This window comes from Oxyura jamaicensis, chromosome 6, assembly GCF_011077185.1.
Source record: "Oxyura jamaicensis isolate SHBP4307 breed ruddy duck chromosome 6, BPBGC_Ojam_1.0, whole genome shotgun sequence".
Lineage (NCBI taxonomy): Eukaryota > Metazoa > Chordata > Aves > Anseriformes > Anatidae > Oxyura > Oxyura jamaicensis.
Genome location: NC_048898.1, coordinates 27,359,330 through 27,372,651, shown reverse-complemented (window position 1 = coordinate 27,372,651; position 13,322 = coordinate 27,359,330). Strand labels below are relative to the sequence as shown.

At 36.2% G+C, this 13,322-nt stretch overlaps 1 protein-coding gene across 1 annotated transcript in view; it reads right to left on the bottom strand.

The window, feature by feature from the left end:
* Positions 1 to 5,383: 5,383 nt before the first annotated feature.
* NHLRC2 (NHL repeat containing 2) overlaps positions 5,384 to 13,322 on the bottom strand; it is a 33,293-nt gene continuing 25,354 nt past the window's right edge. The window contains exons 10-11 of the mRNA XM_035329804.1: positions 11,911 to 12,136; positions 5,384 to 9,072 (exon numbers count right to left, since the gene is read on the bottom strand). Of these exons, the coding sequence (XP_035185695.1) occupies positions 8,807 to 9,072; positions 11,911 to 12,136 (492 nt within the window). The 3' untranslated portion in view covers positions 5,384 to 8,806. The remainder of the gene's footprint in view (positions 9,073 to 11,910; positions 12,137 to 13,322) is intronic.

Sequence of the window (13,322 nt, the reverse complement as noted above, 5' to 3'; positions counted from 1 at the left end):
TTAATTATTGTACCATTAAGAACACTATGCAAAGCATAAGAGATTATATTTGTAGGTATGCTGGTATTGCTCCTCAGTTGTATCACTGCAGAAGAAGCCTGTATTAGTAGTCTGTATCCATATGTTCTTAGTCAAAGCTGTAAAACTGTTATCCAAGTGAAATAATTATAATAAAACAATTATATTTGGTACAAGCTGTTGTTAGAGTATGGTTCAACCATAATTATTACAATTAAACATTTTTACTACGATAGTTATTGTCAACAGAACAAAACGTTCACCTCTCCAGGCAAGTGAGACAGAAACTGGGGAAGGTTGTATTCCCTCACTCCTCCCATTAAGGTCTGGGTGAAGTCAAACCAAGCATTTGCTTACAGCAACGCCCTTCTTTCCAGGGGCCATGCAACATCAAGCGGGAGGAGAATAGCTGTGTCTGCAAGCACTGACACAGTGCAAACTGTGGCACAGTTTACAGGCTAAATGGCTAGCAGTGCCCCAGAGCAGACCTCAATGCAGCAAGACCCACTCCTGTAGCTAAGATAGTTCTTAGCATCTCTGAAAAAAACCACCTAGGAGTCTGCAAACAGTCTGTGACTCATCCAGCACAACATTTTTCATCTCTTTTATATGCACAAATGGAATAAAAACAGATCTCGTTTCCAGATCACTGGGTAAACCTGAAGCTGGAGAGTCTTCATGACTGCACACTGTTTTACCAAACCTCAGGTCCATGAATGGTCAGTTGACACCCATGGCTGCAGAGCCCTGCAGGAAAGGGAGCGTGAAACAAATTGTGCTCGTTGTTTACAAGATTTTAATCAAGTTGTAATGCCTTATGGCACACACATTTCATTACTTCTACATCTATGTTGATGTAAAGATTGACAGACAAGCCAAGCTTTGAAAGAAAAGATAAATTTTTTAATGTTTATTTTTCCATGAAAAAGCTTTACAAGGAGAAATAGGCTTCATAGGGGAGAGAATACATTCTTCAATCACTGTTTATTTGGTGAATTGAAATCTGAAGCTAGCATTTCTTCCACAGTGTATTTATTTGTTCTCATAACATTACAGGACATTTACCTTTTACTTAAAAAGGATCATAACCCATGAATATTGTTAAGAACTCTATTAGGTGATGCTGTGTATGAAGAATCTCCACAATCTACATCAGCTGCAGATGATGTGCTTTCAGTTCTAATTCTTCACATACTTTGTAGTAACAAATATAAAACATATCTTTTAAACGTTCAGATATTTGAAAGGTTTTGCATCACATGCAATGGAAAAAAGAGATTTAGTATCTCAAAGAGCAGACAAAATTATTCCCGTGTCCTTAAAGCAACACTGCAGTACTCAAGGAAGAAAAAAAAATTCCCCATCCTTTCATCTAAACAATATAAGCCATGTACTAAGGCGTTAAGTGCTCAACTGTGACTTTCTTCACTAGTGCTATACTGCAGGGATTTTAAAAAATTCCAACATCAGAACCTAAATAAAGTTATATGGTTTCACAGTGAGAGAACCAGACCCTTCATAGCTGCCTCTATACACAGCTCTCTGCCATTTAAGTAATCTTTGCTCACAGAAGAAAAAAAAAAAATGCAGACCAACTCAAATGCCAAGAAGAATCATCCTCACCCTTCTAAATTAAAGTTTTAACCTCCATCTCACTTGCATCCCAACTTCTGCAAGACGTTTGAAATCATCCTGCCAGGTTTGTTTTAAAGTGTACCTAAGAGATATGTTTGTAAGACCGAGAAAAAGCCTTTTGATAGTAAAAGTACGTCATAGGAAGAGTAGCTCGAATAAAAAGCACTTTAATTTCAACTTAATTCCACAAGATAACAGTGAATAAAAACTGTACAGTTTCTGAATTAGTATAGAATTTTAAAAAGCAACACAAAACTCATAAATCATGAAGGTCAAATAAATACCTTATTTCGATCAACACTCCAGCTTTTCTACAAAGACACATTTTCAAGTATTTTTATTCAAGGCACTGATTTCTTCCTTCAGTCATCATGATGTAATGAAAATCCAGAATTTCTGTCACATTGGACTGAACTACTGGCCCTAAAGATACTTGTTGGTAACCTTGGAGAGCACCTGAATTTCACCTGGTTGCAGTTTTTCCATTACCTTATTTTTCCTTATTACTATCTATATACAATCACACAAATCCATCATAATTTAACAGTACAATGATTTACATAAAAGAAAGCTTTAAGGGCATTAATTTTCTTTTAGAAGCAAGACTGGATATTTTTGAATTTAAATACTGAAGTTATAAAACACTTAGCATTTCTGTTACGGAATCATAGAACATCCCAGGTTGGAAGGGACCCACAAGGATCATCGAGTCCAACTTCTGGCTCCACACAGGACTACCACAAAATCAAACCCTACGTCTGAGAGGTTGCCCAAACGCTTCTTGAACTCTGGCAGGCTGTCCCCAGAGAGCAGAGCTCAGCGCCTGCCCCTCCGCTCCCCTTGTGAGGGAGCTGCAGGCTGCCATGAGGCCTCCCCTCAGCCTGCTCTGCTCGGGGCTGAACAAACCCAGGGACCTCAGCTGCTCCTCATATGTCTTGCCCTCTAGGCCCTTCACCATCTCCGTAACCCTTCTTTGGGCACTCTCTAACAGTTTTATGTCCTTTTTATACTGCTGTGCCCCAAAGTGCATAGAGTTCTTAGGCGAGGCCGCACCAGCGCAGAGCAGCGCAGAGCATCCCTTCCCTTGACCACCTAGCAGTGCTGTGCTTGACGCACAGCTGGCTCTCTGGGCTGCCAGGGCACGCTCCTATTGACTCATATCCAACTTGCCACCAACCAGAACCCCCAGATCCCTTTCTGCAGGGCTGCTCTCCAGCCTCTCATCCCCCAGGTCTGTTCATATACCCAGGGTTGCCCTGTGTGATTTCTCTAACACAAAATTATCAACATTATAAAGGAACTAAGCAAGGCTTGAAAAACACTTTTAATTCTTTTTCTTATCCCTAGGGCCTGCAGTTGGACAGAAAGTCCTCTCGTATGCTTTGAAAGCATTGGACCAACAAGGCAGTACACTAAACAACAAGTAACTATAGCTGCACAAACACTCAACTTATATCCAAGGTTTTAGCCTTTCAGCTGCAACAAAAGTATATTACCCTGTGATAATAATGAAGCACAATCTTCAACAAGATAGCAAGCTGGGGTATCTTTCAAATCAACTAATACTCTTAAGTATTTAATCTGCAGTTTCCTGAAATTAAGAGCCAACAAAATCTATGTGTAGGCTACTCAAGTTTGAGATGCTCTAGGAGATCTAGAAACAACTTCAGAACTTCATTGAATAGGACCAGAGATAAAGGTAAAAAAAAAAAAAAAAAGAAAGATGGTGGCTGCACCATTGTAGAGTTTGATGAAGGTGGCTTGAGGACATAATCTTACTTTAATGTTACCTAGAACTGTAGGGAAGGGTCTAGAAAGGTCCTGGATTTCATTAACTATTAGCAGGTTGTCTTAAAATAAAGAGCACTAATTAATCAATTGATTAAATAATTTTTCAGTGAGAGTAAGGGCAAAATTCTCACCTTCTGTTTGGAGCAAAATTTTACAGGTCATAAAGAGGAGTAGATCTAGGAAGCAGGTAACTCCAGAACGCCAGTATACACTCGGTCTACTCATTCTGAGGATCAGTGTCGTGCAACTCATCTTGAAACCCTCACCTCATTTGCACCCGTTTGGAGTGAGCTGCCAGGTAACATTGTCCTTGAATGGAAGAGCCCTGTTGCACTTTCTTTTTACACCCCAGCCCTAAAGCAGGAGAGAGGCAAGGAGAGAGGCTGGTGGAGGGAATTATCCTACTTGGATCCCTCTATGGTAATAAGATACTGGCCATATTTCAGTCCTGGGGAAGCTACAGGAGGAAAACATAGACACAGAAACCTGACCAACTCCTCTCCCCACCCTAAACCCCCTCCAATATTATGACAAAAATCAAAATAAACCCAGAAATTCAAGTCATAGTTGGGTTGAATCGAATGAAAGCTAATCTTTAACAAGAGTGATTTTACATACGATAGTTCAAAATCTACAAAAATATAGTAACAGCTGGTTCTGATGGAATACAGTAGTCAAACTTGGTTATATGAACATAATAGAATGTAAAATATTATTAGAATTATTTCTGAATTAATGATCTGCTGCAGAATGCAAAGCCAGAAGTGATGGTTCAATTAAAAAACAAAACAAAAGGTCTCACTTTTGCAGTGACTGTCTGCAACTAACTCTTACTATTCTTATATCTTCCTGATAGGGGACAGAGAAGCTCATGTAACCCCTGACAAACTTTTTTCAGTGAAAATGATTATAATTAATTTTAAATACTAGATCTTTGCTAACATAAAATGGCTATCTTAGCTGATTATACAAACAACTGAGCTGGCAGATTTGAGCATGCAGTTACCATCAGGAAGGGTAGGTAATGAACAGCTACGCATGGTAAATTCTTCTGTTAGAAGGACTACAGCCTGGAGGACACACACACACAACCTCTTACAGCATCTCTCACACATCATACAGTGAAGAAAACTTACTTTTGACTTGCAACACAGTTTATGAACACACACTTCTGTGGAAATTTAGCTGCAGTATGTCTTTGAGGTAAGTGTTAAGGAGGAACAGTAATTTTCAAAAAATACATAAATCTCTGCTATTGTCTGCTAAACTGTAAGCCATTTTAAACTAGACATATCACCGATAACTCTACCAAGTCAAATATTTAAGGCTGTCATGTACATAGCAAACCTTGTTAAGAATCAAAAACCTCAAGAAAACTTGAAACTGTGGTCAATAATGCAACTCTCTTTGCTAGTGTGAATAGTCAATAATTAATGGAGCAGAACGACATGCCCATGTACAAGAAGGGAAGTCACTTCATTCTGATCATCTCCCTCCTCTAAGCAAGAGATAAGGAACAAGTTTTTCTTGATGCTCTCACAAAAGATACTTTTACTTTGAACTACAAGATTTGCCCATTTTTTTTTTGCCCACTTTTTGCCCAAAAAAGTGCATAAAGAATATATACAATGTACTGAAAGCCATATGCACTTTTACTCTGGCTAGACAATAACAACAACAACAAAAAAGTGCTGTTCCAGAAAAGCAAATACTAGAACTAAAAACTGCAAATGCCTCTGAACTTGTTTCCATTATACAATGCAAGCATGACCAATATACTTCAGAGATTTGCTACAGTAATTTATGACTTTATAGGTCTGATATAAAACCTATTAAAGTCAGTGGGAAAGCATGATTTGAAAAGGCTTTGAATTACATACTGTTACTGTAAGATACAAATCTGGGAGTGTTGAGCCATATCAATATGCTGGTAGGTGATTTTTTTTTAATATCAGGAAATATTCTAAACTACATTACCATACAAAGAGATAGCAGCCATCTAATTTTTCAGCATTTAAAGACAGCAGTAAAATTTTCTGTTTTTCTGAATTGTATTTTGAAGATGGTTTCTGGTAACTTAACTGAAACTTCTGTAGCTTGTACAAGCTATTCTTTTTGCCTGTCTGGTTACAGTTATGGCACTTCTTGCTTCAGTGTAACAGCATCTTGTAAACCCTGGAGAAAGCAATGGAAATAGTATCCCTTTTGTAGAATAAAAGTAAACATCATAAGCTTTGAAAAAGCATGTTATTCTAAATATAGAACATTCAAATGTCTGTATGCCACAAGTGAAACATAAGGAGGGACTCAGTGATGTGTGTGCTATTCCTTGGACAAACAAAACAGTTAAGCTATGTGATAAATGCCAGGCATAGTGAACACAAAGGCTGAGGATCAGAAAAACCCTAGTAACATCATCAGGATAAACTGGAGCACGCTGAGAATCAGCTACACCTAAGAAGATGGAGAATGATTACAGCAGCGTCCTTGTGTGAAACCCACTAAGACAAGTCAGGGTAAGAAGCTCTCCCTTGTAAACTGAAGGGGTTACTGCATAGAATGGTTTAGGACTTATAGGATGCAGGGGGGAAAGCATTTGAGGATATTCACCTTTTCTTTCAGGTCAAGTTTTTGAGATGGTCTCACATCTTCTGTCTCTTTTTTAGGATAAAGCCATTACAGATTCCAGAAATAGAATCACAGAATCACTTATGTTGGAAAAGGAGTCTACGATCATCTGGTCCAAAGTTCAACTTAGCACTGCCAAGTTCACCATTAAACCCCCTGGTTAGTATACACCCCTCAGTTTATATAGGATTCAGTCAACTGCTGCAAGACATGGACTTAAGAGAAAGAAAAAAAATGGTTCAAACACATTTTCCTACTCTCCACTAGTAAAGCAGAAATGGTTTTCATTATTTAAAATATGGATACAACTAAATATTTAAAGGTCCTTTACAGTCTGATCCCGGACTTCAGCTTGATGCTTATGCAACAGTTTTCCTACTATCTACTACCACGTCTTCCCAATAAGCTAGAGGTTCTGAATGCATTTACACACAGTAACTAGAAGTTGAATCTTGAAAACAAAAAGGATGTGACCCTTATATATTTGTTCATATATTCAATATAAATGTATGTATATGTCTGCAAGACTATATTTAAACACTACACACTGTAGTTAAATAAAGTTAGGAATACATGGCCTCTCCCTACTTTAATTAAAGCAATACTTTAATTAAAAAGTGTTATTAAGATAACAGATTTGTTGAGACTTACTTTTTTCTGTAGCCAAAATACAAGGTAGAATTTGATGATATTGTCCAATCAAAACAGGCAAATATAATTTTAGTTGGAAATGAGAGGAAGAAAAAAATCTATCTGCTAAGCTGTATACTCAAGATAACTCTAAGAATTTAATTTGTTATTCTGAACTTCTGAAACTAATGCTTTCTTTTTAGAGTAAGCAACAGAAAAATTGTGAGCTAGCTGGAAGCTTATCTAAGGTTTCCTGGCTACCAACCAAAGTTAAATAAAAACAAAAACTCTTAAAGATTTGTAATAAAGTGTGAGAAGTGAGTAATGCCCTTTAATCGGTTTCTTTACCTTCATCCTTTCAACAGCATTTGCAATCTGTGAACAAAGTAGCAAAGCTTTATCCTTTTTCAAAATGGCATGTGAAATTGAGAGGTTTACTCAAAGGAACCGAAACACTGAATTAGAAAAGTTGCTTAAAAATAAACACAAGAAATAATAGTTCAGGCCTTGCCTTGCTGACAGGTACCATTTCTGATACTGTACAGAACTCACAGATATGCTGGCATTTCAATAGAAGGAAAAACCACACCAATCCATATGGTCCCTTAAAACAAAAGCCTCTGGAGTTCATGGCCAACATTTCAATCAGTTTTCAATTAGGAAAGAGCAAAACCAAATCATACCAGGGATTTACTGATAGGTGTCAGGAACAATGGTGACTGCTTTAGAAAAGACAACATAAAAATTCTTTCACTACTATATATCATACTATATGTAAAAATACTATATTCAAATTTAAAACAAATTCATCTTCTCAGAACTGATCCTCATAATCAGAGCACTGGACCTAATCCAATTACACTTAAGTGCTGTGGATATCCTTCCAATTCAAGTTAGAAAATTGCACACCCTCCCGTATTCCTGCTACTTCCTATAGCAAGTTGATCAAATTTTACTTACAAAACATTTGATCACCAAAGGCTGTGTTTTGGGAATACAGCTTCAAATCAAAGCACTTTGCTCAAAGATTGAATCACCAGTTTTTCTAGTAAAAGCTCAGAACCTCTAGCCACGAATGCAACCATCTATTATTAAATGTATGGTTCTGATTCAGACGCCACCATAACAAATGGGTGGACAAACAGCAACTTCAAAGGACTTTGAATCACACTAGGAGTGTAGTATCATTCTTAATATTCTATGTTTCCAAGACAGAAGTCTTCAGACTGGGTTTTACAAAGAAATTGTAAAAGTGGGAAAGGAAAGTGATTCACCTGCTTGAAATGGTTGACATTTAATTTTAACAGTTTAGATTATCAACCATTTTCTAACACTTACATAAAATGTAAATCAGTATATATCAGAAAGATTGCAATGTTTTCTTTTTCTTTACAAATATACACACACATTAGAGAGGCACATTCTTTGTTAGAAATCGGTATGATTTTTTTTTTGTAGGAACTCAAACATTTCCTTTCACAGAAATTTTTCCATGAAACCATGCTCTTCATATAAGGCAGTCATATCTAGTTAAACAAAACAATCAGTTTGTGTAACATTAGAGCTGCACCTAGTTTAGGATGTATTTTGAAAATACATGTGTCATAAATGCCACTACAGAAAAATAAGCAAGATGCTCCTTTTACAGCCTGGAGAAAGAAACTATTAGGTTTGACATTCTATTAAAATTTAAGGGCACAAAAGGAATCTGTAACTGTTAGTCTGAAATTATCTAATTATTCTAATGGTATGCATAGTGCAAATAATTTGATACAGTATAATCACAAGGCAATACTAACTCTTTCAAAAGGACGCTAAAAATTTTTGCTCATTGCTTAGAATGGCATACGTCCAATGTATTCACGATTGGCAATGGAGTCTGAAATATTATAGTATCATTGTTTCTACTAAAATGAAAAGAAATCAGGTTGTGATTATAAATTTTCATGTTAAACTGTAAGGAATTCTACTGTATTTTACCAAGAATATTAATTCTTAGGTTTGTCATAAGCTCCAGGAAAACAGCCAATGCAGAAGAGTTATCTATCCATATTTTCTCCTACAGTGGAAAACAAAATAAAGCACCACATTAGCTGGCTTTGGGTTAGTTAGTTAAAAACGTGTATGTTAGTTCAACTTGAGTCAAGCTGGCTTGGTTTTCACTCGTTATCTGTAAAGGCTGACTGAATGAGATTCCTTTCATCATACAGGCACTGCTATCTTTGCTGCAATAGTAGAGGCACGCTTTGATAGCCAGGACAGCTTCAGCTGATAGACAGCTCCTTGGTAACTGAAAGGGAATGACAGTTTGACAGGAAACATCCTTAATTTCTCCAGACAGACTCTGTCCTTGAAGCAACCATGTATTATCTGCAAAAGAACAACAAGTTTTATCATTAGGATATTTAATACCATGTCTGAAACCTATAGAAAACACTAATTTTACTCACATAACAACATGACTTTTTTCCATATAGAACATTAGGGAAAATTTCCCTTCTGATTTTTTCAGTCTCGGGAAAAAAAAAGGAAGGATAGTTTACAAGTGCTTATTTAGTTGTCATTTAAAGATAATCCACAGCTCTGCTTCAGAAGTGTGGGTATATCTACACGGTATACCTTAGCTAAATGCAATGAATCTGTAATTTGTCCTATACACTTTTAAGAGGATATTAAAATTTCTTCTGATACATAAGAAAAACTCCTGAAGTTAATTGGCTGTAATATGTTTGTATTAGAGGTCTAATACTCCAGGCAAGACGACTGCCATAAATGCACAGAACTGCAGGTACTTTATCATGTTTCCAAACAGAAATGTTGGCTTTATAAATAGGTTGCTGTAATTTAGCTATGTTCAGGCTGACTATTACAACAAAACCTGAGTTTCACATTTATTTAAATATTTAAGAGTATGTGAACTGCAAAATAAACTGCACAATGCACGTACCTACTTCATAGAATTTTATTCTAAAGTGAGATGGATGAAGTGCTCTTTCTGGCATTTTTAAGAAAATACCTTAAATTTGGCTCTAGAAGTTATGAGCTTGAAATGTCTTGTTGAGTTTAAGATGCTTATCTTCTCCAGTTTTACTAACCCTTGAAGCTCTGACATATATCTTCGACTCAACAATATTTGGAGACTTTTATAGGCCAAAAATTGTGCTGGAAGTAGTCTGTATGTACTCCAAAAGCATAAACTGCGATGAGAAACTACCTTAAATCATGAAGTATATAACCAAATTGCAGGTCCTGTACAGTATATGTTGATTGCTTTCAAAAACAACCCATTTAATTAAGCTACCACATGGATATATAGACACTTTGAAAGCTAGCCAACAGAATATGAGTCAGAAGATGAGATGTTTAGCTTCAGAACATTTTAACTGCATCTACAAGCAGTAATGACTACTAACATGTATATATTATTGTAAGAGACAATATGGCATGTAAATTCAGACTGAGAACAATTAATAAGAGTTAGTAGAATTTTAGAATCCTGCAGCATTTCAAAAAAATGAATGTTTTCCAATGCAGTATAGTAAGTGAGCAAAAAATAATTGAAATAAAAATGTTTTGTCCATTGCTTCTAAAAATCTATTGAAGGTCCATATTATGAAATCTCAACATCAAAAACATGACAACAAAACTAAAGAAAACTATATTCTAAGTTTTTTTTATTTGCCCCCCCTCCCCCCCTTTTTTTTTCTTTTTTTTTTCCTGTTTGGCAAAGCTTTCCTCTGCTCTATAATGGCTTATTTTATTCAGTTCCTCTAAGCAGTAATAAATAGTTCTCTGTGCATCACCTAATTTTAGGGTGCATAGAGTATGATGGCAAATGTGTTTAAAAAGTTCAGAAATTTCTCAGAGTCTGAATGAAAAGTATCCTCCACCCACGAAAGACGAGTTCATGGTTGCAGTCTTACTTAGACACACATGGTGATGTACAGGATACTTTTTAGAAGCCTTGATTCCAGAGATCAGTAAATTATTCCTATAGCATTAATATACAAGATTTAAAGCAAATGAGTCATACCTGAGCAACTCAATAACCAGACAAAACTGTTTCGACATGTGAAAAAAAATGGGTGTTATTATGTACATCAGCTTCCATACGGTACATCCATACGTAAGCCTCTTCTTTCAAATGATACTTCCAAGGGCACTGACAGATACTCCCTTCTGAGCACAGCTTGAACATTGGAAAACACTGTCTCCAAACACTTGCTAATGGTCACCCTGTGCAAGAAGGTGTTTCAGATAACCTTACTATTTTTGTACTGAAAAGAATTTTAGGGAACACACTTGCAGAGTGTATCCTACTGGTCACACTTCGTGCACAGCAATATCCAGTGTAAGGATGGCAATGATGGCTAGAATTAAACCACTCCAGTCACATGCCATGTGAACATGTTCCATGTGTTCTTTTAAAATACTTAGAGTTGAGAGAGATTAATTAGGCCTCACGATGCTGCTCAAACATGAAATATTATTCCCATTTCACAGTAACCAAGGCATGCAGTGACTGTAAGTGTTGCCCAAGGCCACATAGGAAGAGAGCAAAAGTGGCCTGCAATAAATGCCAATTCTTTCTGCTGCCTTGACATACCATAATTTTCCTCCTATATTTGAAAGCATGCCTTATTATAGAAATATTCAAGTACAAATATACATATATGAATTACAACAAAGAAGGTTCAAAGTAGTTAGGTAGAAATTTACTTCAAATAATTTTTTGAAGAGACAGAAGGAAAAAAAGGGAATCTTTCTGGAATATACTTCAGCTTCACAGTAACCTTTCTCCCAGCAGCAGACAGGAGGGCTGGGCTAAGCCTTTCATGCAGACAGTGTGGTGAGAGCAAACATCTAAGGAGGAAAAAGCTCAACTGTTCTGGGAACAGTACCTCTGCGAGCCCTCACTGGCAACTTGTTTAAAGTAAGTTTTAAAAAAATTAATGCAGCATGCATTAATTCAAGCAAGACGCTACAATTATCAAGTTCTTTTTTTTTTTATTTTATTCTTCCCACTCCAGTTGTCCAATGTATCAACACTAACATTTACCACATAATAGTGTCATATATGAACAGACTGGGAGGGACATTTTTGGTTCATCAGACTGAGATCCCTTGCATGGCAAGCACATCCTGATATAATCTACTTTGTTTCTTATCTCCTACTGTTCAACTGATAAAACAACAGAAGCACTTTACCTTCTGCTGTGATAAACCAGGAATTGGGTGCTTCTTCATTCAGTGTTGAATCTGGAGGGAGGGTCAACTTCAATAAAAACTGAATTGTCTGGCCAGGAGCTACAGTCAGCGAATGAAGTTGAATGTTTGGTGCAGATTTAGGCAGTTTTGGAAGGTTTGCTGTTTTGTCCTTTTGCACAGGCAGATGATCTGGAACATCGCACGTTTCTGGATTCAGGATAGGCAACTATCAGTAGAAAGCAAAGTATTAATTTTCATTTGTCCTGGTATAGCAAATAGGCTTTCACAATACAATCACACTTTGATAGCTGACGTGGACAAGGAAAACTAACACATGACAATATGATTGCTGTACTGAAACTTTCTGATGGAGCACAATAACACTGCAATGATACAAACAAAAAGGAGAGGACAAAATAACTTTTTAAATGTAAGAGATAAAACTGATTGATACAGATAAAAAATACTATTAAAATCATAAAATCTTTAACTACTTTACCAAATGCACTACTTAGAGTATCCTTTAACTTAATTTTTTTTAACATTTGCATTACATTTTTATTTAAATAAAATTATAAACATTTTCTCCTGATGGGGTGGTAACTGTATCCTTCAGTCATAATATCCAAGATTGTAACCATGCAGATTACGCAGCAAAGTAAAGGACAATTTCCCAGAAAAGGCACCAAGATATTACATGGTATGGAAATTTAAATACACATTAAGATTGCATACTATTAAATGCAAGAAGCTTAAAAGAATACAGTAAGACTATCATCTCATGAAAACACCAAGACATGGTATCATTATAAGGTAGACAGTAGTACAAATTTTTGTTTTGTTTTCATGCTTACAAGCAAACTGAGCGCTGCTGTATTTGAAAGTGGTTTCAATTTGACAACTTGAAAGCCCGGAATAAAGAATATATAAAATTCTGCATGGCATTCATTAAAAGTTAAACACCATATAAATTTTAAAGTTCAGCACCATAACAGTAAAACAAAGACAGCACTGTACCAACATTTTTGTCAAATTTAGAAGAATTTGGATTTAGAAACTTGGTTTTGGAACTATAAGAGTGATGACAGCTCTTCTGCTCTCCCCACAGAAGTCATGTTAAACTGTTGTTGACTTTTCTCTCTAGATCACAATTGCAACTTTGTTGTATTTTATATTCTCAGTATTCTGCATGGTTTGGGATATTTTTATGTAAAAAGTTTCATATGCAAAAGTTGCTTTTCCATGAATAGGGCTATCAACAAGCATGCTAACAGGCAATGCTTGCTTGCTAGATCATCACAAAACATTATATGAATGTAACTACTGGCCCCAGGAAGTTTATTAGCTATATGATTTTTATACCACTTGCTAAAGTCTGCAATAGTAATTTACAAAGAAACACCACTATCAGC